Here is a 27,559-nt window from a genome sequence, read left to right on the forward strand (position 1 = left end):
GTGTCACTGTGGGTTTGAGGACCTAGGCTGTGGGAGGCCCTCTTATAGGAAGCTCAAGGGAGATGCTTCCTTCCAAGCCCAGGTTTAGTTCTTACTGTTCCCTGAGGAATGAAAAGTGCCCCTCAATTGTGCCTGAATCTCAGAAGTGCCTCTCTAGTCCGAGACTTCATTGCTTTGTTTTGTGAGACTGATAGGTAGGAGCCTGAGTAAATAATGGGAGAATGGGGAAGACATAGCCCTTGAAACTATACTCGTTAGGTTTGTATCTGAGGTGATGAAGGATTAAAGGGTTGCAAAAAGTAACAGATTTTTTTCTATTTAACATTACCATTCTGTGGTAATACAATTTCAGAAAGCACAATAACTTGACATTTATAACTTTGTTAGGAGTTAATGAGTTTCGGTCTTCTGAAATGAGAATAGTTAAGGTGCTCTGGAGCTTTGAGGATGGGGTAGGCAATCATTATAAATTGCCTAGAGGAAAATCACTAAAAGGTTAGAAGAATAGAAAGCTATAATTATAACCAGGCAACAGAAAAGTTAGGGGGAAGGTGAAAACTATGAAGTGAAATACAGGGGAAAGATATCTGGAAGTTTTTCTTCGTCTAGGAGAACTTGGTTGGAGAGGACAATGGGCAGGTAATAATAGGAGAGGGGAAATAAAAACAGATCAAAACTTTGTAAATACTCGGGAGCAGGCTTTGAATAGCCTCAAGTGTCTCATACTTTTGTCATTTTTGAAGACTTATTCTTAAACTCCATTCCTGGCCAATTCATATTCATCTGCTCCTTGCTTTAAATTTGCATTTGTGTTTAGCTGCCCTCTCAATTTTGACCTCAGTTTGCATTTCAGATGTTTTCTAGGGTGATGTTTCACCAACTAGATTCTGAGAGCCTCTGGGGATTCCTAGTTATATTAGTAGTACTCAAGTTACCACTGCAAAAGAAGTTTTATTTTTATAATGTTTGAAGTTATAAAACAGTAGATATGGAAGACTACTTTGATTTTTTTTTTTTTTGGGGGGGGGGCATGATTTCTAAAGTTCCAGAGAGAGAGAGAGAGAGAGAGAGAGAGAGAGAGAGAGAGAGACATAGATCAGCTGCCTCCTGTACACGCCCTGACCAGGGATTGAACTCGAAACCTTAGATATGTGTCCTTACCGGGAATTGAACCCTCAACCTTTTTGGTGTACAGGACAATGCTCCAACCAACTGAGCAACCCAGTTAGTCAGGGCCTGATGATATGGTTTTAAAAAGATCTCTTTGGAAACAGGATGGAGAAGATCCTGGAAGATAAATGGAGGATAGGAAAGAGGAAAAAACAGCAAGCTCACCACTCTGTAGTTAGGAAAAGTTTTTTCCATTTAATACTAGACTTTTAAGGATTTGAGATGCAAGCTTTTTATGCAATTACATCCAATGTTAAAATTGGTAATACATAATTTACAAAGATTAACATCAAAACAATCATCTATTTAGATATGCTTTTGTAAAAAGGAAATATATTAGCAGCATTTATATTTTCCGCAATCACACAGCCTACAGACATGCAGACTAACTGTATCTATTTGCAGTGATGTAGTGCTTTGCCCCGCATTTCAAACACCAAAACCCGCCTGGCAGCTAGGGGGATCTTTTTATTTCGTTATTATAAAATAACTGAAAAATAAAAAAAGGCATTAATCTCTACACAAGTAAGAAAAAACAAGTTTTTGCACTTACCTAACATTTGATTGTCTAAAAAACATTTCAGTTTTTAGTCTTTCAACAAAAGAAAGATAAAATGACAGAGCGTAGTGTCTTTTGCTTCTGTTCACACATATTACAAAGGTTTTTCTTTTTTTGTCTTTTTTAAAATTTTAGTGTTTAACACTATTAAAGGAAATATTGAATTTTAAACTCTTTCTTGTAACTTTCCTGCTTTTGACTAAAAGGAGACTCCCAAAGTGCCCCTATCCCCACCTCCCCCCCACCCCCTCCCCGGCTCCCTGAAATGAAAACCAAAAAAGAAACCACTCAAATGGGCTTGGACATGCGATTTTTCCAGCTCCACACATGAGTATCTTATACCCAGGTCTCTCAGTAATGTACAGTGCTTCTCTACAGTAAGAAAATACTCCAAATTATTTTCTTAATTCTCTTTTTTCTTTAATAAAATATTTATTCTGCTTTTTCTCTGCTCAAGGGGATCTTTGGCATCCCCGGTCTCTTTTGTTTATTCCTCAAGATTGACACAGAAAGAAGAAAAAGGAAAAAAGATTCAATGGAATGGAAGGTGGTCAATGTTTCTACCTAAACAAGTCAGAGTGTCGTCATCATAAGGGAAAATGTACAATTAGGACAGCATTGGTCCAATATTAGAAAAAAGTAATGGGGACTGGTTTACTATTGTATTGCTTGCTAATCACGCAGCATATATATATATACACACACACACATATATACACACACACACACACATATGTATATATATACACACACACACATATATATGTACACATACAACTTGGCACATTTAAAAAACATCTTTTCTCTTATAAGAACATCTAAAACTTATATGCATATGTATGTCTGAGAAGACAACAAAGCAAAGCTTTTTAAATTTTAAAGAGACATTATTGTCTGGTAGCTTCTGGCCCAGAGAATGGGAAGGAAGGAAACACCCTGGATATCCCTCCTGATGATCAGGAGGGTGGAGGAAAGATGGAACTAGGGGTAGGGAGAACACATTGTCTCTTTAAGAGATAAAAATTGAAAACTGTACAATTAAGAAAACAAGAGTAGTGTTTTGAATTGATAATCTACACTCACAAATACTCTGATAGGTGAATACTGTTCAACAGTTTATGTAGTGATTTTTGTTTGGTGGGGGTTAGAGTTCATTTTTATATAGGTTTTAAAATGATTTTATTTTGAAATGAATCTTCATTCGCACAGCACAGCAGACACACACAAACCACAGTGCATAAACTGTACATGTGCTGGGGGGAGGCCTGGCCTCGTTAGAAAAAAATATGTTCGGCAGGTTAAAACCAAGGTAATTTTAAGTACTGTGCCCTCTGACCCCATGGGGGCCTTCCCTATTCCATGATTCTATTTTGGGTAGTAGAGGTAGGGAGAGGAGCAGCAGTTACAAGTGCTTTGAGTTATCAGCTCATGTTTCACTTTGACATCGTTGGGCAAGAAAGGAGAAACTTTCCTAATCGGGGATCTGGAAAGAGGCCCCCGCTGCTGTTTCTGTCTCAGGTCTCTGGGATAGCTCTTGGAGCCTACAGAAAGCAGATGGGGTAGGTGGTGGGGTTCCTGGCCCTACCCCTTTGGATTCTGAGTTATACCTGGGTATAGGAAGCAGCTTCTTAGCAGTGCTTGTGGGATCAGAGGATGACAGAAAAACCCAAGCTGGGAGAGGGGCAAGTGTTACAAAGTACCAAAAAGTTTTGGTCATCCTCAATGTGCTCTGCCTTCCCCCCTACATTATTATTAACCTTCTGCATGAAGCAACGGAGAGGAAAACAGGTTAAATTGAACTGGTTAGACAGATCCCCTTCCTCTTCCTCTCTACTAGCTCCAAGGTTTATTAAGTACCTAATGTTAACGTCATGGCCCCATTCCCCTTGCTGGATGGACCCTTCCCACTCCTGTCTACACTCAGAGAACAGGAGGCAGGACTGTTAGCTCCACTGGATCTCAGATGCTTGAGGTTCTCATTCTTTTGAGGTTCACTTTCGAAAGCTGCTTTCTGGGATAAACAGAGTACGCCTTCGCAGTTTCCTGCCTGATCCTTCCTCCAGCAAGTATGTCACATCGATGGCTGAAAACAGAACCAAGGAGGCTGATCAAATACCACTGGCCTACTCCTTACTCCAGATCTGAGTTCTCAGATCAGAGGACTTCAATGATTGCTTTTCTGACCTATAAGCAATTTAGGCTTTCCTCCAGCTAGGTATAAAAGCTGGTCTCTAGGAAGGAGAGCTTCTCACCTCCCAGTTTCATTCCCAATATATAACTAAAAGCAGGCCCATTAAAGAACTATACCATTTTCTTAGAATACATTCTATTCCGGACCAGTAATTAGAAGTTGTTCTTTTTCATTCCATCTCCCTAATTTTCTATTTACCTTAAATCCTAGATATTAGCCTGATTCTTCTTACCATTTTTTCCAGGGATTTTGTCAAGGAGATTGAGCAAGATCTGGTTGAGTCGTTCCCGCTGGTTATGCCGTCGTTCCTCAGGGGTACAGGCTGACTGAGCTTCTTGAGTACTTTCTTCTGTTTTTTCCCCGCCCTCACTGACTTCAGCAGTGGCCCCTTCCTGTTCTGGCTCCTCCAGGCTGGGCATCTCGTTGGCTGCTTGCTCCTGACTGGCCAGAACCTCTTCAATCAAGGGCAGAGCATCGTCCTCCTGGCCCAAGTCTTTTAGGGGTGGCTTTGAGCGCTCAGACTTCCAGGATGATCTGCCAGAAGGATGTGTGAACTTAGAGTAAGGCTGAGAAGGGCACTTGGGGTTGGATGGGGCATGAAGGGAAGAGACCTCAGGGTGGCTTGAGACCCTGAAGCCTAGCTGTTAACAGCCTTGGCTCAATAGGTAAGGAACTTGGCTCTGGTCTTCACTATTATTATTTGAACAAACCATTACTTTTCTCTGAAACTTAATTTCGATTTGTGAAGTTCAATTTTTCTTCTTTCTTTCAGAAATCCAACAAATTCATAAAATATACCAGAGTTGGTTAAATTGCTTAGCTAGTTCTGAATGCTTCATGAGTACAGAGAAGTATGGTACAACTTTGTAGTCCAACTACAGTAAGTATTTAAATGAAGTTTTTACTTTTCCTAAATCTCTTTTCATATCTATTATTCAATATTTTTTCCCTTATGGTAAGCGAGTGAAGTAGGTAAAGCAGTTGTTATGCCACCATTCAACAGAAAAAGAAGACAAAACTTTTGTGCTCTTTTTCCAAGAATACCCATTATATACAAAGCAAACATAAATAAAAATTACAAACTCAAACTGCTCAGCTAAAACTGTGCCTTGACAAAGGTCTTAACAGTTGATCAACTTTGGAGTAATGGGCAAAGCTTGTAGAAATCTAAAAAAGAGACTTTTCTTAATCTGTATGGAGTTCTGTTCCAAATTCTCTTCTACTCTATCTGTAACCCTTGCAAAATCTCCCTCTCTGCCCTGCTATTGGCACAACATTGGGCTACTCTGTCAGAGAATCCCCAGTCTTAGGGGTTGTTGGTAAACCCCTTAGGCTCTTCACACCCCCATGGGACTCACCGCCCTCCGTTCCTCTTGTAGTTGTCTGGTACATAATGAGGCTGCAGAGAAGAAAAGGAAGCAGTGAGTGTACAGTAGAAGCTGACAAAGCTGGATCATATGATCTGGGGCTAACTCATGGTAGAGGGCTGGGGAGGTAAAGAAAGAAGAAAATAGGGCTGAAGCCCTTACAAGCTGAGTGACTGTGTTTTAAAGTCAGAAGTTCAGTACGTCTATTAATCTGTAGGCCAATAGGCTCACAGTTCTTTTTGCCCCATCCCAACTTTTAAGTAGTTAAGGTTGGGGTTTCAAAGCTAATCAGTGAGCTGTTGACTGAGCAAGTAGGACCAGAGAAATCTAGATGAGAGGCAGGGCTTGGTTGTGGGTAGAAAGAATATAAAATAAATACTGTTTAGAGAAATCTGAAAATAATAATGGGAAAAACAGGGACATAAAGGTTTGCTTTCTGGTTAGATAATTTCTAAGCATTCCAGGATTACAGCTATGAATTTTGACAGGCTCACTTACAAGAAGACAGGATGAGAAGAGCTAATCCAGGGTTTCATTATAGCAAATAGATGAATGGGTGACCAAAATCTTTACGGGATGATGAATGGCATAAAATAATCAGAGGAGTATGTTCACAACAATTTATAAAATATTAAAAAATGGTACACCTGTACAGTGTACTTACAATGAATAGAGGCTGCAGGACTGGCAGTTGCTCTGGGTGAGTTAGTAACTAGTGGGGAGTGAATGTGAAGGCCTAGAGCAGTGATGGGCAACCTTTTGAGCTTGGTGTGTCAAACTTCACCAAAAAACTGAGCATAACTCGGGTAGTGTGTCACTTTGAGGAAAAAACATTATGTCGCAAATGTTTCATCCTCGGCATGTGGCCGCCTCAGCGGCCGCGTGTCATCAGAAATGGCTACGCGTGTCAGTGCTGACGCGCGTGTCATAGGTTCACCATCACTGGCTAGAACATTATTGTAAACTATTGTTTTATAAACACTGCACTTTACACTTTACACTTAGGCTATACCAAGCTTATAAAACAACACAAAGTTTAAATCAAGCATGAGAAAATGATGCAATAAAAAAAATGTAAACATGAGATGTGTGAGGCTGCTGCTGGTGTAACATGGGATACTGTTTACAGCAATTTTTTAAAAAAATAAGCAGAAATAGTACACTTTAAAATAACCATAAAAGTGTAGTAAACACATAAACCAGTAACAGTCATCTATCATTATCAAGTAGTATTATGTACTGTATACAATTGTATGTGCTATACTTTTACATGCATGGCAGCACAGTAGGTTTGTTTACACCAGCATCACCACAAACATCTGAGCAATGCATTGAGCTATGATGCTCCAGTGTCATTAGGTGACAGAAACTTTTCGCTCCATTATAATCTTATGGGACCACCACTGTTATATAGTGCATGGCTATATTTTTAAAATGTATTGATTGACTTTAGAGACAGAAAGGTGGGGAGAGAAGGAGAGGTAGAAGAGAAGAAAGAGAGGGAGACGGAGAGAGAAAGGGAGGGAGAGAGATTTGTTGTTCCACTTATCTACGGATTCATCGGTTGCTTCTTCTTTTTTTTTTGTTACTCCTCACCCCAGGATATTTTGCCATTGATTTTTACGGAGAGTGGAAGAGAAAGGGAAAGACAGACAACACATTGATTGGTTGCCTTCTGCACGAGCCCTGACCAAGGCCCAGGCTGGGGAGGAGCCTGCATCATTGGTTGTTTCTTGTGTGTGCCCTGACCGGAGATTGAACTGGCAAACTCAGGGTATTGGGATGACCCTGTAACCAACTGAGCTACTGGCCAGGGCTTATACTTTTTCTTCTGAATACTTTGTACTTTAAAATTTTTATATAATGATGCCTTACATTTTAAATACAGAGACAAAAAGAAAAAACACTGAATAATTTTCACAAAAGGTTTCTCAGGGTTCTTGATTCTACCTGCTTCTTAAAAAATTATGGGTGTGAAAATAAAACAAAAAACTACAATACGGGGCTCAAGGGCAAAGATTAAAGAGGTAAGAGAGATAAAAAGAGAAAAAACCAACTAAAGTTTAGTCAGGAAATAAAAAATTTCCTGAGACACAGCTCATGCCAGGAAATGCAGAATAAATGCATTTATGCGGCTCAAACATCCCAAACAGAAATAAAGATTTCCAGAGTTTGGGATGGAAACAGGATGCCACTTGAGAATTCTTACTCTGAATTCCATGTATGAACTACATTGTCCTGACATGTACAATTAGGAGAGAAAGGAGACTTACAGAGAAATCTCTTTTGGGAGTGAGCTTCTTGGGGAAGTGATCAAAGGCATAGGGTTTGGTGCAGACAGGATAGCGGTTCCGGTGGATCTTGTAAAACAGGTGTGCCGACTTGTCAAGCCGATAATCACAGATGTACACATCTTGCTCCTTCACTCCTTTGGGTCTTCCTATGGGTCCAAACACTGTTAAATGAGCCTATTTTCCCTTCTCTCCCCGAGCTGCCCAGAGACTACCCCACACCACTGGGAGTGCAGTTAGATTCTTTAAGAGGGAAACATTGCAGCTATTACTAAGCACTTGGTGACTGCAGGAGAAAGGAGAATTCTCAGACACTAGCAACCAAAAAGGAAAAAGGGTATAGCAAGTTGGGGATAATATAGGACGGAAAGAAACCATAAATGTAGATAAAGTGCTGCAGGGATTTTTGAAGAAAGATTTAGAGGAAAAACAGAGCAGAATATGGGGAAGTTATGGGAAAAGAAAGGCAGATAAATAAGGAAGGCACATTTGGAAATGAACACTTAATCCCACAAATACTAACAGAGTGCTAACTATACAGTATTACAGATAAAAAATATAAAAAAGAGAGAATTAACATTATTCAGTAGCAAGCACTAGGTAAAAGAAAGAAAATAATATAGCATAGCTCTCTGACTAGCCTTGGACAATCTTTTATGAAACAGAGACAATAAAAATGCAGCAGGCAATTTTAGCTCAATGACTAGGGGATAGGAGGTCATTTCTTAAGTTGCCCAGATCACTTACCTTTACAATATGTATAAAGGTCCAGCACACAGCAGGTCCCCACTACAGCCTCCAAGGGAATGATCTCATAGAGCGGCACTCGGAATAGTTCATTGTGATAGAACCGACGGGACGGAGAATGGTGGGTTTCATGGGGGCGGAAGTAATGGTGGCCAAAGGCAAACCGTTCCTCTCTGAAAAAAGATAAAGGGAAGGGAGAGGTTTAGCTGGTTAGCAAGATCCTAGTGCTTATTCAGCTCTGTGCAGACAGGGCAGAGCTGGAAGATAAGAGATAAGTCCTCCACACATACTTTTCATTCTTCCAAAGCTTCTCAATTCGGAAGATGTCAAGTTTATCTCTGTTAATGTGGGATAACAGTCTATAGGACTGACGGACTGGGTGGCCATCAGGCGTGCGCCGACTATCCCTCATCAGATATACACAGTCACCTAGGAAGGCAGAGAACACAGGAGAAGGTTAAAATCATTCCTGCATCAATTCTGTTAGGCATCCATTGGTCTGGCCCCAGGTCTACATAAAAAGAAGTTAAAATCTAAAACAATAAATTCAACCAGCAATCTAATGGTGATAATCAACTCTAGACTATGAGAATGACCTGAGGGAGGTCTTCCATCTTTTAGAATCCTACATGTCCTTCCTAGACTTATAATTAGCTTTATAAGACCCTGTTCTCGCCACATTAGTTTTATTTGGTGGAGGGGAAGTGCATGTAAGCCTAAGGACTGAAAGATATAAAAACCTTTATTCTATTGCTACTAATGGTCATATGCAGACAATGACTATTATGCAGACAGCTGACACCTCCTACTAATCAGAAAGGTCTGTTTTGACAAGTAGGGTCAGCTCCTGTGTACGCACCTTGACGAAGAAGCAAGTCATCTCGGAGCAAACAGATGAAGTAGACACATCCAGGTTGGGCATAGTGGGGCCGAGGGATCATGGGTACCTCCTGATAAGAGCACAAAGCCAATGGATAAGGGCTGGGACTACTACATCCAGCCTGCTGATCTCTATTCAAGAGGAAGATACTAAAACCAAGAATTCCCAACCAAGTAAAACTTACTGTTTAGTCATTTCAATACATCACAGATATATAATAAAAGATGAAAGCAACTGGGAAAATGAAGGTAGAAGATAAAGCGGACAGGCTAAGTATCCTAAACTATATGCTATGAAGCACTAATTGTGTGGTTGCTCTGTGCCACCTAGAGAGCATCTGAAAATGTGTGAAGGGAAACTCGGTCACAACAACTGGGGGAGTTTACTACAGTATTTAGTGCCCAAGGGCCATGGAAGCCAAATATTCTTTTAAAAAAAATATATATTTTATTGATTTTTCACAGAGAGAAAGGGAGAGGGATAGAGAGCCAGAAACATCGAAGAGAGAGATACATCGACCAGCTGCCTGCCTCCTGCACCCCCCCCACCGGGGATGTGCCCGCAACCAATGTACATGCCCTTGACCGGAATCGAACCTGGGACCTTTCAGTCTGCAGACCGACGCTCTATCCACTGAGCCAAACCGGTTTCGGCAGGAAGCCAAATATTCTGCAATGCATCCCTCACAACAAAGAACTGTCTACTCAAAATAACACCAGCACCAGTTAAAAAAAAAAAAATTCACAGACATAAATATGGCAGAGCTAAGATCAAAAGCCCATATAATAACTTGGGCAAATTATCTAATCTATAGTTTCTCCTGGAGTGTATGGCTAAGGCTAACCTTTGCTGACTCTGAGTCCAGTGCTTTTTTCATTTAAACACTGCTTAACGTAAGTGGTATTTAGAGTACTCAAGTTCTGGGCTTTACAAGCTACTTCTTTTATAAATAGCTGAGTGTTGATAAAAACCATAGTTTTGCCTGGCCGGTGTGACTCAGTGGTTGAGCATCAACCCATGCACTAAGAGATCCCAGGTTCGATTCTGGATCAGGGCACATGCCCCGGTTGCAGGCTCGAACCCCAGTAGGGGGCGTGCAAAAGGCAGCCTATCGATGTTTCTCTCTCATTGATGTTTCTACCTCTCTCTAAAAATCAATAAAAACAAACAAATGCACACACACAAAACCCACCATAGTTTCATAGAGTACCATTCCTTCCATATATTTCTAGGTATTTTATTTTCCCTTTGACCCCACTCCTAAGAAAGGAAGGGCAGAATTATTACTCTCAATGTAAAGTATAAGAAACTGAGGCCCAGAGAGGTTGAGTGATTTTCAAAGGAAATTCAGTATATCAGGAGCAGGGTTGATAAAATATCAGATACTACATCTCCTACTTTTAGATCAGAGTATTATCAGAGGGCAGCTTACTCTGTCCACAGGCCTTGGGTCACACTGCTCACAGAGGTAGTGCTCCACATCTGAGTTCAATCCCATGCAATCACAGTGTTGCCACACCTGTAGGAAAAAAAGTGCGTGGGGGGGACAGGGGTGTCTTAAGACTTACTGAGAGAAGTCCTGGGTGCTAAGAATAAAAATATGTAACAAATAGGAGAGGGTAAAGTAAAACAGGAATGAACTAAGGGATAAGTGGGTATGTAAAACATTAGAGATAAATGATAAAATAGGGGAAAAAGAGTAAGGACTTGTCTGAACACAAGTATACAGATTGGTTCACAATATATAGATCTGGGCAAATAAAAAGGGAAGATGGATAGAGAATGGGGGAATGAACACAGTACCCAACTATTACTTACTAAATAACATATATCAATGACATAATTACTGTGAAAGGCTTTACAGTTACAAAATATTTTTACTTATCTTTATCTAATTATATTCTCCCAACAATCCTATGTGTTACTCATAGCTCCATTTTCCATGTAAGATAACAAGTTCAGTAAATTGGGATACTAAGGTTCAAATCCAGGCCTTCACTTTTCATCAGGAGCTCTATAAACTACATTCCATCTGTGTTAATGTTATACAGAGTGTACCTCTAACGTTTTGCAGGGTAAAGCACTATCCTAAATACCATAATTCTTCTTGATCCATATTATGTAAGACATGTATAGTGGGAGGTGGGCAGAAAAAATGGGAGGTAGGAAAAGAAGGGAAGGATAAAATGAAAGAGACAGATATAAAAAAGGAGAAAGACAATATGGTGAACAGTGGGGGATAACAGAAACCAAGACAAAGTTAAAGTTCATAAAAAGCCGTCAAACCAAGCCAAAAGAGGCATGAGCTGCTTCTCTGAGGACGGTCACTATGTCCATCGGGACTAGGTTCTGCTTCACCCCCTGACCCTCACCATGCACTTGTCACACTGGATCATGAGGCCTTCGTCCTTGAAGAGGCCACAGACACAGCGGATAACATCATCATCCTTCTCGTGCCCGTTCTCCTTTTCAGAGACTGAGGTCTCACTGCTGTCGGCCTCACTTGCTGTTTCTCCCACAATCTCATCAATTTGGGCTGATGCCTCATGCCGAGCGTTATAATAGGCCTTTCGTAGGCGGCACACATCTCTTCCAATTGGGGATTTACGCCCGTAGTACTTCTGAAGAAAGCAGAAGAAAGAAATCATGTTTGATCTTCTCAATATGGCTTAAAACTATACTTGAAGAGGTAGCAGGATTTTCTTTATCCTCCCATTTTGGTTAACAGACTTTCAATACCATCAAATATAGTGCCAGGCATTTGAAAACAACTTAAACTGAACTAAAATGAATTAACATTAGAATCTGCATGGTAATTTTTCCATTTTTTCTATTGCTCTGTCATTCAACTCCTTTCACAGGTCTTACTGTTCACTTGATAAACTACACAGTGACCATGAAATATGAATTAATGTCACAAGAATAATGTTGTGGAGAAGCTCTTCATTTACCTTTGTCTTGCAGATATTAGGGACACAGCTACAAGCTTTAAATATATATGAAAGCTGGGTTTCAGTAAAAAGCATGTTATAATTCAGGATTGCCCTAATTCTTCTCCCACTTGTCTGTTTTTCTCTCTCAATTCTTCCTTCATCTAGTAGCCTTTTTAAAAAAGTTTCATTAAGTGTAAATGTATTATTTTTTAAAATTTTATTTTATTGTTTAAAGTATTACAAATAGCAGTACATCATCTAGTAGCCTTTTATCCTTCAAATACCTCTCCAAGGTATTTCAAAATCACAGAATAATTTCCTCTTCTATGTACCATACAGTATTCCATCCTCTCCTTTAAATCAGTTCAAAATCGCATTTTCTCTAATAAGCTTCACCTAGTCTTTTTTTCTTAATTGTTTTTTTTTAATTGTTGACAGTATTACAGATGTCCTCCATTTTCCTTTACCTCCTCACCCAGCCCCAAAGCTTCACCTATTCTAAAACGTATTCACATAGTACCCCTCAATTCCATTCTTAAGATACAGTTACAACCATTTACCTATAATACTTCTGTGTATTTCACATATACTTATTGTTTAGAGGAAAGAAACTGCGGATATGATTTAAATGTAGTAAAATGTCTATATTATGTAAATATAAAGGTTTAATACTTAAATTAGGTTTTTATAAAAACTGTTTTTTGCAAGTATGACTTAACTTCTATTTTAGTCATATCAATGTCTTTATAATACAAGATTCTATAATATTTAGTACAATGTAATCTTTACCCTAAGGGTACTCAAAAATATTACTGCCTTTCTTAACAAGAAATATGAAGGTTCTAGAAGAGGGTAAAAATCTTAAAATTCCCCGAATAGTTCTTCAGAACAAAATTCTTAAATCTGTGAGAAATACCTCAGCATTCCGAAAGACCTTGAGCATGTCAGCATCAAAAGCCTCCACTGTTTTATAATAACCAATGAGGATCTGCTTCTCTATGGTAGAAAGATCGAGGGGATCAGAGATCTTCTCATAATAATCAGCATTCCTGGAACATAGAGCCAGGTGTCAGTCTGGTACACTCGGTACTTTAAAGGGAAATTCAGAGGATGCCCACATACGTGAACTTACTTCTTCTTCGGGGGGAGGTTCAACAGTGGTGCTGCCAATGCTGGTCGGGAAGAATCTGCAGAAGATACAGGGTTAGTAGAAGGGCTAAATGACACAAGGGAACGAGTATTAACTCGTAAAGGAACAAGTAGAAACCTCAAAATAACAGTTAGAAAAAAATACCCAAGTTCTTTTTAAGGGCTATGACAAAATGCAAATATTTTTTAGAAATGGGGGTAAAGGCAGGGATCAGAAGATACTTTCAGAATTACTTGGAATATAAAAGATATAGCATTTATGCTTGAAATGTAACACAATGTTAGATGGGTATTGAGAAAAATTTTCAATGAAGAATGAGAGATGGGAACTTATTTAGGTAGGCTGCTTAGTGTAAATTTCAGCTCAATAAATTATATTACAGCAAAGATCATCTCATTCAAAAATGTCTTCTAGTTCTCACTAATATTACTCTGTTGGTTTGAATTCAATTAAATTCTAGATAATGGATAATTTAGTACTGTAAATATTTTCTGGAATCCTTTTGTTCATAATAGTTACTTTGTATTATAAAAACAGAAGTCATGCGGTAGGGCTACTTCTCATTGCTACCTTATTTCCTTTCTAGCAACTTACTATATACGGTATAGAAAAAAGCCTATTGTTTCATACTCAGAATGTAGTGGACATTAGATGTACTACAGTTTCACATTAGACCACATGGGGCTGGTTGAAAATGCAGACTGTGACCTTTTGGGAACGGAAAGGGTGTAGGTGCCACAAAACTTGACATTTTAGGACAGATTGGTCCCCCTTCCTTCTCTATTATCTTAGGTTAACAAAACTGTAAAAAGCTACTCAAATACGAAGAAAAGTACAGAAAGAAAAGAGAAAAAAAATTCTCCAGAATTTATTTGTTTATCCTCAATTGAGAATATTTTTCGATTCATTTTTAGAAAGAGTGGAAGGAAGGGGAAGAGACACAGAGAGAGAAACATCGATGTGAGAGACACACACTGATTGGTTGCTAGGACCAGGAATCGAGCCTGCAACCAAGCAAGGTATGTGCCCTTGACCGGAATCGAACCCGCAGGCCGATGCTCTATCCACTGAGCAAAACAGGCCAGGAGCAGAATTTAGGGAAGAGAAGACCAGCCAAAATTGATAGTAAAAGCTGCAATTATTTGTTAAAATCCTTTATTTTAAATATCTCCAAATTTTCTGGTTATAAAAAGTCATGTACATTACCAAACTACCTACCCAAAATTAAAACCTCTCTCCTTCCCCACCCTTACCCCCAACACATATCCAAAAGATGTGTCTTGAAAGAGAAATGTGGTAGGGTAAAACTATTTGCATGAAAACACTTTAAAAAAATATTTTTGTTGATTTCAGAGAGGAATGGAGAGGGAGAGATAGAAATATCTATTATGAGAAAGAATCATTGATTGGCTACCTCCTGCATGCCCCACATTGAAGATTGAGCCCACAACCTGGGCATGTGCCATGACCAGGATTTGAACCGTGACCTCCTGGTTCATAGGTTGATGCTCAACCACTGAGCCACGCCGGCCTGGCTGAAAACTCTTGAAGTAATTTTTTTGCAACTTTAGGTCTTTTTTTTTAAATGCAGGGCCTGCAATCCCTCCAAAATATATACAAAATTATGTACATGCATTTTTTTCTAGGGAAAGAGTGCATAGCTTTTCTGAGATTCTCAAAAATATCTGTCAAAACAAAAAAGGTTAAGAACCACTGATGCCATATGTTCATAATACTTTTTTCTTATATTAATACTAGAGGCCAGGTGCACAAAATTCATGCTCAGGGGTTGGGGGCGGAGGGGGGGAAGGCCCGGCCTGCACCCTCTCACAATCTGGGATCCCTCGGGGGATGTCCAACTTCTGGTTTAGGCCCAATCCTGAAGGGATCCCTGCGGGATCGGGCCTAAACCGGAAGTTGGACATCCCTCTTGCAATCCGGGACTGCTGGCTCCTAACCACTCGCCTGACTGCCTGCCCGATTGCCCCTAACCACTCTGCCTGCCTGCCTGATCACCCCAACCACCTCTGCCTCAGCCCCCGCCACAGCTTCATCCTGAAGGTCGTTCGGCTGCCTGGTCTAATTAGCATATTATGCTTTTATTATTATAGATTATTATAGATTTCACTGCTTCATTCAGGAAAATTTTATCCAAAACAGAGACCTGCTTCTATGCCATCGCTAAAAAAAAAAATGTGATTTCTAAATATAGTACTTATGGTAAATCTAATAAATACAAAAAAATTGACTTATAAGATGTAGGGATTTAAAAACAATTCCCAAAGACTATAATCAGTCCTGTAATTCTATACTCTGACAAAAGGAAGAGCTAAATATACCTCCTAATTTCCTAATCCTAAATTGTCACTTGTTCTTGGTCTTGGATGTTTCAAGTGAGGATAAGTGGTATGACTTTTAGAAAAAGCTAAGAATGAATTTGGGGTGGATATGGTCACCTTTATAAGAGATGATACCATCACAGATCTCTTTGAAGATCTGGGCGAGGCGGGCTGCTCGAGCCACTTCAATGTTTTCCTCTGCAGCTGCCAGCCGTCTTGTTCGAACAGATCGGGCTGTCTGCAGGGCAGAGAACTGGGTCATGAAGACGTCTGGAAGAATAAAGTGAAAATTAGCTTCAGGAAGAGGAGATGTAAGTGGCTTTCTCTTCCCCAATAACTTTCTGCCCTTTGCTCAATTTTTGTTGAAGTGATTAATTGAAGTCATAGAGTTCTTTCTCTCCTCCAATACAGGAAAATCAGAAAACAATGGAGTTTACCAGAGAGACAGATGCTGCAAGTTAGAGGGAGCTTATTTTAGTAGCCAAATGCTACATAGTGGAGTAGTTGAAAGTCGGAGCTTCAAAATGAGTCTGTGTTTTTACTGTGGCTTCCCTACTTATTAGATTTTGATCTTGGGCAAGTTACTTAAACGCTCTGTATCTCAGTTTCTTAACTGTAAAATGGGAATAGTGGTAGTATTTTCCTCATGAGGTAATTATGCAGGTGAAATAAACACCTTTTTAATGTGTCTAGCTCAGTGCCTGACCTATGAAAGACTCAGGAAATTATTATTACCAGAAGATTTGAACTAACTGAATTGTAAACTTAGAGAATTTATGCCAATCAAATCACTGAGAGGATAGAAGATTTTGGGCAAATTTCTATCTAGTCCCTAGCTCAGCAATATCCCTCATGCACAATGCAGAATGCCGGTACTTTCTGAGGGAAATAAAATAATAAGAGCATGAACTTTTGAACACTATTTTCAGTTAGAAAGAGTATTTAGACATGCTAATTTCTCTTCTTTGAATCTGCTCTGGATAATAAATCTGCATCAGGAGTGCTATTACATTATTCACTCAGAAAGTTAGACAAAGGAAATCTGATGGTTTGTGTATATAATGGATCTAAATGGGGGGAGGGGCGCAAAAAGTCTTCCGATGAACACTGGTGTCATTTTCCTCTGCATCTGTCATCACCATTGACCCTGTCTGCAGGGTATTTCCCAGGTAGGAAAGAAGACCAAGGGCCCACTACCTCTCCCATGTTTAGTGACGTTCAGGCTGTGGGTGATGTCGGGGAGGTGGTGGAAGGGGGTTTCCTCCTATCTCCCATAGTAGAAACAGGAAGGTGGAGAGCTGGAGGGACAGGTTATTGTTGACTGGTGTTAATATGCTTGGATCTTAACTTTTTTGGAACAGACTAAAAGGAATGTTTGAATAGACTGTTTGTTTGAAAGTAACAAGTATAATCACTTTGAGATAACCTTTTGGAATTAGCAGAAACTTTTCCAGTCCTTACCAGACTTGATGTTCCCATCGTCTCGGCAGATGCCATTCCAGCGGGTATATAATGATGCTGAGTGAATATTATCACTGGTGTGCTTTACTTCCTCCTGTTTCTGCCGAATCTTCTCCCAGTTTCGGACCAAGAACACATGATGCTTTAATACAAAGTTCCTGCGAGGAAAGAAAAAAGTAGTCCTTTTATTCATTAATTCAATAAGCATTTATTACATGTCTGTTCTATGTAAGCCACTGTTAAGATGTTATAAATGAATACTTATCAGTGAATTCAGCCGTTATAAAGAGAATTATATATGGGAAAACATTATTCAGTTTTGCATCCTAAATTTTTTTCACATAACATTTTTCTATATTATTTATTGATAATCCTGAGGACTTAAAGTCTACAAAAGTTTTGGCAATGGAAACAACCTGATTTGAAGGCAGAACTTTATGGAGTATTTGTACAAATTCTAAAGAAAGTTGTCCAGATAAAGTACAGGCTTAGGATTAGCTATGAGAAGAACTGGCAGATATAGGCAAAAATATTTAGGATGGATATGCACTGGGCAAATGATGCTAGAAGCAATGCCTCCAAGTGGATCTCTAAATGTAAATGAGTTACATGTATCTTGATTGACCCTACACATGATTTTGATGATTCCATTATTTGATTTTTACCCTAGTATACATATAATACAATGTTACCTTGAATAAATCTCAAATATGGGTCTCTGTAATGGAGATTAGGCCAATTTTATAGTTCCTGACTTTGGCTGCACATTGAAATCACTTGGGAGCTTTATAAATTACTCATGTCTGGATTTCATGTCTGAAAATTCTGGTTTAAATGGTCCTGGGGGTGGCCTGGGCACCAAAAGCGTTTTTTGTTTTTTTTTAATAGATTTTAGAAAGGGAGGGAGGAAGGGAAAAAGAGAGAGGGGGAGAGAGAGACACACACAATAATTAGCTGCCTCCAGAAAGAGCCCCCCAAACAGGGATAGAACCTGCAACCCAGGTATGTGCCCTTGACCTTCCAGTGCAGGAGATGATGCTCCTACCAACTGAGTTACACTGACTAGGGCCATCAGAAGTTTTTAAAGCCCCTAGGCTAACATGCAGCTCAAGTAGAGAACCACTGGATTAGATCATCTGTTTCAATGAAGTTTAAAATTTCTATGACAAAGTGAAATAGAATAAAAGAGGCTAAAATTATAGTAAAATTGTAAGTAAGGATAAACTTTCTAAAATATTAAAGTGTGTAGTGAGGGGAAGAATATCTTGAGAAATACTACATATTTACATTGTTCATCTCTGACATGAACAAATGCTTGAATACAAGGAAGAGTAAAAATGACCACTAAATATCCTTTTAACTGCTGTTAATATATCAACTAAGTATGGATTCCTCTGGCAGACTGATGAAGCCCATATAACCCTTCTCTGAACAATGTTTTAAAAGCATTTTAAAAATTAATTAAAAAATTTAAGTAATTTTAATACATAGGATTAAAAGGAAACTAAATATACTGCAATACAGTTTTCAGAATATTTTAAACATTAATTTTTAACACATGACAAGATCTAGTTGTAGGTTTAACAACTACAGTAATTTTAAGGCAGAGATAAACCTAAGTGATATTTTGAGATATTTGTAACACCTATAACATAATTTGAAAATGAATATTGGTGGCAAAACTCATGGAAACTGCAAATACTACACAAACACACACACACATTTTTTGTTGTTGTTGCCTAAAGTCATATTTAAAGGTCATGCTAAATTTCAGTTAGAAAGTAGGGAAAATAAAGACACAATCCCCCCCCCCCCACACACACACCCAAGTTCACAGACCCCTTGAATACTTATTCAAATATACAGCTGCTCAATAATCGAACAAGCAAATCACATAATTTAGAGAGCTCAGGTAAGAAAATCTACTTTTTACCTCTCTCGATTGGACATTGGCTTCATTTGTAATTGGGGGGCCAATCTTGTTGGAGTGTTCATGTTTTCACTGGGTTCCTCTGAGAGGTGGCCTCTCTGAAAAAGAGATGGATCAGAATGCAGAGGGGAAAAAAGGTCAATCAGAAATCACCTCAAAGAATATTAAAACCACTCTGAAGATGCCACCCTTTGGTATTTCCCTTGTTTCAATAATTGGCTCTGAGGAAAGCCATGAGATCATTATTTACCCTTTTTTTCAGCTTGTGCTTAGATTTCCTCTTTTCTTTTGACCGTCCAGACTTTTTATGTGTGGCTATAGGCTGGCTGCTTTTGCTGCTGGTGAGTCCATTCATACGTTGACTCTTGCCACCGATGATTCCTCGACATTTCTCAAAGCCACACTTACACAGTTGCTTTGAAAGGAAAGAGAATAATGCTTTTAGGCTATAGTATAAGTTCAAATAGGATGCCAGAGCATCTGGACACCCAACAATAAGTTTGAATGAAGAAATTTTCACACAGAGGAAAACAACTAATTGAGAATGAAGTGGACTTGCACAATATTTGAAAGAAAAGATTAAATATTGGAAAAAACTTCACCAGAATAGTTAAGAACTGACTGGAGACAAAAAATGATTGGGCAATCTCTTCCTAAGGAGTTCTGAAAGAATAACATAGACCTGTGTATCCTAGATAAGTGGAGTTAAGAGGGAAAAACTGCTTTCTCCACTGTACTTCTCAATGGCTACAACTCAGTAATGTTTACTGAAGGCCTATGTTATACGGAGCACTGTGACAAAGTTCAACCTCCCTCTTGGATTTACTATTCTTACCTGTTTTTTAAAAAAATATTTGTATTGATTTCAGAGAGGAAGGGAGAGGGATAGATAGAAACATCAATGATGAGAGAGAATCACTGATCAGTTGCCTCCTGCACAGCCCCCACTGGGGATCGAGCCCACAACCTCAGCATGTGCCCTGACTGGGAATCGAACCGTGACCTCCTGGTTCGTAGTTCGATGCTCAACCACTGAACCACACTGGCTGGGCATATTCTTACCTGTTTTTCAACATTAAAGGAATGAAAGTTGTAATCATAAGTGAGTTCTGTACCAGCTGGCATATCTTTAAGAGCATATAGTCCAATCCGGTATACTCCATTAACAGACCTATAGAGAAAGGACAAAAGTTAAAGGTAGAGATTCACTTGTTTTTATATCTCATGGTGACAAATTCAGTGGGCATATGCTGAATGAGCTGTTATGAGACATACCATGTAACAGTACGTAGGACAAAGCAAGCAGTAAATAAATACTAGATGTTTTATATTTATGACATTTTCTACCAACTGGGGCCGGGTATCGAACCTGCAACTCATACATGCCCTTCACTGGGAATCAAACCCGAGGCTCCTCGGAGCATAGGCCGACTGAATAGTTAGGATGAAGTGAAGAAATAGCAGAGGTGTACTCTTTGCCTGAAGGCTCTGGTAAAATAGGGAAATCTGCTTTGTGTAAGCTGACTGACATTGTGGAAAGATCAATCTCTGGATATCCTCAATGCCTTCTGTTCTGTGGGATTCTTGGTTTCACCATCCCCTGCTTCCTTACCATTTCTGCATTTCACAGTTTGGGTCACAGCTGTGGTTGATGAATCGAGCCTCATTTCCCATGCGATAACTGTCAATCACCATTCCACTATCCAGGTTCAGACAATAGTGGTCACTATGATTATGATACTGCTCAATCATCCTGTTTCTGAAAAGGAGAAAGATTATTGAAAGCCACTTAATGATTAAATTGAAAGTAAATTTCAAATCTTCCATTTTCCATTCTAATCAGATACCTTTACCATTTTACTGACTATATCCATTACCTGAATTCCTGTTCACTGACAACTTCTCCTAGGTATTCAATGATGAACTGCCCAGCTTTCAGGGGTTCTTTGGTTCTGATTCCCCAACCTTTTTCCTCAGCTCGAAATCGTTCTAGACATTGCACCCACTCATGCCTCTGTATCCTCTGGTTACAGCACTGCTCACCACAGGGGCAAGTGTTGGGGGAACACTCAGCAAAGATCATTCTAGAAAGAAAAGTAATAATTATATTCAATTAACATTACATGCCTATATAAACCCATTTTATGTTTTATAGGAATTCTTAAAATGAATATACCAAATTATTTTAACAAGGTTAGATAGGCTAACAAGGTTAACAAGTAATAATCTAGAACTTAAAAAGTAATAACACTTTATTTTATTATTATTTTTTTTAAGTAATAACACTTTAAATTTTCAAATCAAGTTGTAAACCCCAAATGCTCCTTGTAAATTATTAAGCTAATTGTCCACTTAGCATCCTGGGTAAAAGTTCCTATTTAGCTCTGTGCTAAGAGTAAATGAACTGCAACCCACAGAGAAATTAATAGTTTCATGATTATACTGCAATCTTGTTTTCAAGTAGCTCATGGCCATTTATAGATTTTTTAAAAACTGTAGTAAAATACACACAAAATTTACCATCATAACCACTTTTAAGTGTACTAGTAAACGTCAGTATATTCACATTGTTTTTTAAAAAATAAGAATCCACATTTCATTACTGTAAATGACATTTCCATATTGGAAATAACATTAGCAGTCCATATAACTAGCTAAACCTATAATTTGGAGTGAATAAACAAGTAAAAAATTTTGAACACAGTAGGTGAACATGGTTAGGCAAACGTCCTCTCAGTGTTTTCCTTTTTAAATTTCTAGGATCTTTAATAGAAGCCTTTTAGCTGTTTTATTGTTTGGAATCCCAGAATGGCTATTTAGCATGAACAAGGGAGGACCAAGAATATATTGGTAAATCAAAATATATTATGTTTATAATCATAACTTATAAATCTTGCACAGAAAGTATTTAATACTTTACAATTTAAAGTATTTTCAGCTCTCCGGGTAAAGATGGCGTAGCGTGTTTACAGCTTTTCGTTGACTACTTTCAGCCCACCTGGTAAGCTTGTTCAGATTGAATATGCTTTGGCTGCAGTAACAGGAGGAGCCCCTTCAGTGGGAATTAAAGCTTCCAATGGTGTGGTATTAGCAACAGAGAAGAAACAGAAATCCATTCTGTATGATGAGTGAAGTGAACACAAAGTGGAGCCAATTACCAAACACATAGGCTTGGTATATAGTGGCATGGGCCCAGATTACAGAGTGCTTGTGCACAGAGCTCGAAAACTAGCTCAGCAATATTATCTTGTTTACTAAGAACACATTCCCACAGCTCAGCTGGTACAGAGAGTAGCTTCTGTAATGCAAGAATATACCCAATCAGGTGGTGTTTGTCCATTTGGAGTTTCTTTACTAATTTGTGGTTGGAATGAGGGGCGACCATATTTATTTCAGTCAGATCCATCAGGAGCTTACTTTGCCTGGAAAGCCACAGCGATGGGAAAGAACTATGTGAATGGAAAAACTTTTCTTGAGAAAAGATATAATGAAGATCTAGAACTTGAAGATGCCATTCATACAGCCATATTAACCCTAAAGGAAAGCTTTGAAGGGCAGATGACAGAAGATAACATAGAAGTTGGAATCTGCAATGAAGCTGGATTTAGGAGGCTTACTCCAACTGAAGTTAAGGATTACTTGGCTGCCATAGCATAATGAAGTGACTGAAAATCTGGAATTGCAGATAATCTATACTTAAACATGTTTAAAGTATGTTTTGTTTTGCAAACTTTTTGCATACTTATTTCTACATGATTTAATGGATCAGTGTTTTTAAAATGATACTTATAACTCATAATAAACTGTTAAATCCAACTTTCAGATTTTTAGGAGTTAGTAAAATTTTAAAATAGTTAAAAAAAAGTATTTTCAGAGTAATTTCATTTATTCTTCCAAAAAATATTATCCTTAATCTAAAGGGCAATTAGTACAGTGTCAAATCACATAAATGAGCAGTAAGCAGAGACAGTATCCATTGGACTATTCTTCAACTTAAGACAATCAACTTAACTTGTGAAAAAGACACTGCCTTACGGTCAAATTCATCACCTTTATTCTTTCTTTTGCTGACTTCTTCGCTGTAAGAATATTGTTGAACACCTCTCCTGAAAATGCCCTCTTTTTGTGGGCTGTTGATAATTTATGATAATGGATTTCCCACCTCTCTTATTTTTTGTTCATCTTTTCTTTAGAAGGCTCGTTTATTTCTGTGGTTTCAATTATAACCCCCTGTTCGTAATATCCTACACCTATATTTTCATATTTCATAACACACAAAACAATACAGTTTAGGTGGACAAAATAACTAAAATATAAATATAACATAGTGTTGAGAGGAAAGAGACTTCAATTTAAAAAATTTCTGCCAAAGAACAATCATTCAGAGGTTGCTAAAAATCTGTGTTTTCTAGAGTTGAAGGCACTGAAATATATTGTTTGTTTTTATAAATAACCAAGATAAGCCCTTTAATTATATAAAAAGTAAAACATGTTTCTATACATTGTGACTGAAAACAAAACTGTAAATTTACCAAAATCTGAAAGTAGATGCTGTATATTAAGATGTGAAGATTTTGAAATTTACAGTGATGTATGTGAGGTACAATTTCACAACTGGTATGTTGACGCAGGAGGTAGGTAGGTAATAAAACACTGATTCCCCCAGCCGTGAGAACAATTGACTAGAGACCAGTTCCTGGGCAGTTGCCTTTGCCCAGGAAAATGATATAGAACAGAAAATATTGGTCTGAATTTCAATGGTTCTTTGTTTTGCTATAAATTTGCTTATGTTACCAAAACCAACAAATCTATTTTCACCCTTTTGCCTCTATTAGACATTTCCATTTTGAAATCTCATTGTCATTTTAAAATCAATGGTCTAAAATGAAAATAATAATTTGTATCTCCAAACAAGTCAAATTCCATACTTTCTATCTCTGACAATAGTGTTACTATTTCTTGTTGCTATCATTGACTCAATTCTCATGTGTATCTGCTATATACTAATGGTTTATTAACTCATGGTTTATTAACCCACTCTCCCCACCAAATATATCATGCCTTTCTTATTTCTCACTGCCACCATACTACTTTAATCCCTCATTATGGCTACCATATATAGAGATCTACGAAGGTTTCCAGAACTATGCTTAAAACTTTATAAACATTGATTCATACATTCCTCACAAACTCCTCATAAAAGGTATTATTGATATTAGAGGGGTTAAATAATGTTCTTCGGGTCTAATAAATAACAAGAAGATTTAAACCTGGGTATGTAAGACTCTAAATATCATTTTTTTTCTGTTACTGTATTCATCTCACATTTGAGCTGAATGTTTATGTGCCCCCCAAAATTCATAGTTGAAGACCTAGCCCCAATGTGATGGTATTTAGAAGTAGTGCCTTTGAGAGGAAAACAGGTTTATATTAGGTAATGAGGGTGGGAACTTCATGATGGGATTAGTGCCCCTGTTAAAAAGGCACTGTCTATGAGCATGCACTGAGGAAAGGCCATGTAAGTATGCAAGGAGAAGGCAGCTGTCTATAAGCCAGGAAGTGGATTCTCACCAGACATCGAATCTACTGGCATCTTGACAGTGTACTTCACAGCCTCCTAAACTGTGGGGAATAAATTTCTGTTGTTTAAGCTACCCAATCTATGGTATTTTGGTATAATAGCCCCAGCTGACTAAAACATCCCTTTAATTATATTTTATATACCAATGTGCAATTTCTTTAGGCAAAATCAAGAGCATATTTAACTTTCCCTCCAACTGAAGTATCTTATAGATCTTAAAGCCTATGTTTTTAAAGGAATCTGTTTAGTATAGTACCTATTGAGGCAGTCATCCACACAGCCCTTCCTGGTGTCATCATCTGGCTTCTTACAGTTACAGGTGGTAGCCTCATAACCAGAAAGGGGTTTGACATCAACGTAGACATCTTGAAAGAAGAAAGTAAAGAACAGTTTGTGCACATACAGGATAATTTAAAGTGTCAGACCAAGAGGAACACTGATGATATGGAGAGAGAAAAAGTAATTCCCAAATTACTCACTTGAACGAATTTTTTTATATAATGGGACATCTGGCTTTTTGTATAGCTAGAAGAAAAAAGAAAAATCTTAATATAGCATTTAACTTCAAATGCCAGACAGTAGCATTAATCACTAAAAATACAGGAAGTTATCCATGTGCTCTGCCTATACGGAAATAGTTACAAGACTTTCTGGGCTGGATACATATAAGGGAAACTCTTGATGTGATCACTTTTTACCCCAAATTAAAAGGTGACGTACTAGATCATTGTGAGAGAACTAGGTTCAATAGAAGAAATATAAATATAAAATGGATTAAAAAAACTGCATTTTGAACAATGTTTTTTTTTTTCTTTGTTAATTCTCACTCAAGGATATTTTTTCCACTGATTTTTTTTAGAGAGAGTAGAAGGGAGGGAGGAAGAGGGGGAGAGAGAGAAACATCAATGTGAGACAGATGGAGCCCGGCCAGTGTGGCTCAGTGGTTGAGCATCGACCTATGAGTTAGGAGGGCACATACCCGGGTTGTGGGCATGATTCCCAGTGGGAGCATGCAGGAGGCAGCTGATCAATGATTCTCTCTCATCGTTGATGTTTCTGTCTCTCTCTCCCTCTTCCTTCCTCTCTGAAATCAATAAAAAAAGAGACATAGCGATTGGTTGCCTCCACCATGTGCCCCAACCAGGGATGGGGAACAAACCAGAAACCCAGGTATATGCCCTTCACTGGGAATCAAACCTGAGACCCTTCAGTGCATGGGCCAACACACTAATCACTGAGCTACACTGCCCAGGGCTGACCTATATATTTCTTCTTCTTTTTCTAAATATTTTTATTGATTTCAGAGAGGAAGGGAGAGGGAGACATAGAAACATCAATGATGAGAGAATCACTGATTGGCTGCCTCCTGCACGCCCCCCACTGGAGATCGAGCCTGCAACCTGGGCATGTGCCCTGGACTGTAACTGAACCTGGGACCCCGCAGTCCGCAGGCGGATGCTCTATCCACTGAGTCAAACCGCCTAGAGCACTAATATGTTTCTTTAGCATGTTGTTGGATTAACTTAAATGAAAATCACACATTGTAAATCAAAGCTATTCATTTGGATAAATTAAGATTCTATTTGCCCCTATGAAAAAAGAGGAAAACTTGCCTAGGGATTGCTTATATGAACTGGATATGTATATGAAATTTTAAGAAATGAGTACCCTGGCTTTTTCAGGGTGGGTATTGTTGCAAAACACATTTCACATTTTAATTAAGGCAATTAATTTAGTGAATAAAGAGGATAGGGCAAGCAGGAAAATGGAGCTCTCACACTGTAATTAAGAATGCATCAGCCCAGCTGGTGTAGCTCTAGTTGAACATCAACCCATGAACCAAGAGGGATAAATTCCCAGTCAGGGCACATGCCTGGGTTGCAGGCTTGATCCCCAGTAGGGGTCATGCAGTAGATAGCCAATCAATGATGTTTCTCATTGATATTTCTATATCTTTCCCTCTCACTTCCTCTGCTTAAAAACCAATAAAAACATATATTAAAAAAAAAAGTCTGGCCACTGTGGCTCAGTAGTTGAGCATCAACCCATGCATGAACCAACAGGTCACTGGTTCAACTCCTGGTCAGGGCACATGCCCAGGTTGGGGGCTCAATCCCCAGTAGAGGACGTGCAGGAGGCAGTCGATTGATGATTCTCTCTAATCATTGATGTTTCTTTCTCTTCCTCTCTAAAAATCAATAAAAACATATTTAAAAAAAAAGAACGCATCAGAAAAAGAAACAACAGCAATGCATTAGAATAGAGGCAGTCAGCTGGTTATTGTTTTACCATAGAGGACAATACAAAAGAACAGCAACGTGGTCTAAGATAGAGTGTATAATTACCATCATTTTTCAGTGGGTATAGTCAAAGCACTGTTATCTCCTTCAATGTTATAAACTCTCTGAGACAAATACCTAACATATTGATTCTCTCAGAATTCAAGAAAGGCCACCAGAGAAGAGAATGCGGAGAAAACATCCATTGCCTTTTGGCTTTCCAAAATTAAACTTTGGTGGAATTTTGGCAAAACTCAAGAGCTTATTCACCTCGCTTGCATGACTATTTTTATTTCAAACTAGAGGCGCACGAAATATGTGCATGGGTATGGTCAGTAGGCCTGGCCTGTGATCAGGGCCATCTTCCCCAGCTGCCCGCAGCCGGCTCTACCTCCCCCCCCCACCTACCCCTGGTTTCCCATTTGTCATCGGGTGATCGATGCCTGACGGCTGGGGGAAGGGACTGAGAGGTCGGCTGTTCCTGCCTGCTCGCTGGCCCTGCCCCCACCATGGGTGGCCATCAGGTGATGGAGCCTGCCAGCCAGGAAAAGGGACCGAGAGGTGGTCAGTGTGCCTCATAGTGACTGGTCCAGCGGTCGTTCTGGTTGTTCTGCCGTTAGGGTCAATTTGCACATTACTCTTTTATTATAGGATAGAGGCCTGGTGCATGGGTGGGGACCG

The 27,559-nt window shown here is 38.8% G+C and overlaps 1 protein-coding gene and 1 pseudogene across 1 annotated transcript in view; one reads left to right on the forward strand and one right to left on the reverse strand.

The window, feature by feature from the left end:
- Positions 1-1,350: 1,350 nt before the first annotated feature.
- Positions 1,351-27,559, reverse strand: part of ASH1L (ASH1 like histone lysine methyltransferase) — a 118,514-nt gene continuing 92,305 nt past the window's right edge. The window contains exons 9-28 of the mRNA XM_008155687.3: positions 25,079-25,124; positions 24,856-24,964; positions 20,896-21,102; positions 20,631-20,777; positions 20,081-20,189; positions 19,269-19,433; positions 19,022-19,116; positions 17,089-17,246; positions 15,745-15,897; positions 13,271-13,325; positions 13,055-13,187; positions 11,578-11,826; positions 10,638-10,724; positions 9,185-9,275; positions 8,616-8,754; positions 8,326-8,498; positions 7,561-7,727; positions 5,279-5,319; positions 4,153-4,454; positions 1,351-3,812 (exon numbers count right to left, since the gene is read on the reverse strand). Coding sequence (XP_008153909.2) covers positions 3,721-3,812; positions 4,153-4,454; positions 5,279-5,319; positions 7,561-7,727; positions 8,326-8,498; positions 8,616-8,754; positions 9,185-9,275; positions 10,638-10,724; positions 11,578-11,826; positions 13,055-13,187; positions 13,271-13,325; positions 15,745-15,897; positions 17,089-17,246; positions 19,022-19,116; positions 19,269-19,433; positions 20,081-20,189; positions 20,631-20,777; positions 20,896-21,102; positions 24,856-24,964; positions 25,079-25,124 — 2,718 coding nt within the window. The 3' untranslated portion in view covers positions 1,351-3,720. The remainder of the gene's footprint in view (positions 3,813-4,152; positions 4,455-5,278; positions 5,320-7,560; positions 7,728-8,325; positions 8,499-8,615; positions 8,755-9,184; positions 9,276-10,637; positions 10,725-11,577; positions 11,827-13,054; positions 13,188-13,270; positions 13,326-15,744; positions 15,898-17,088; positions 17,247-19,021; positions 19,117-19,268; positions 19,434-20,080; positions 20,190-20,630; positions 20,778-20,895; positions 21,103-24,855; positions 24,965-25,078; positions 25,125-27,559) is intronic.
- LOC103298887 (proteasome subunit alpha type-2-like) lies at positions 21,965-22,840 on the forward strand (annotated as a pseudogene).

This window comes from Eptesicus fuscus, chromosome 22, assembly GCF_027574615.1.
Source record: "Eptesicus fuscus isolate TK198812 chromosome 22, DD_ASM_mEF_20220401, whole genome shotgun sequence".
In the NCBI taxonomy this organism is placed as follows: domain Eukaryota; kingdom Metazoa; phylum Chordata; class Mammalia; order Chiroptera; family Vespertilionidae; genus Eptesicus; species Eptesicus fuscus.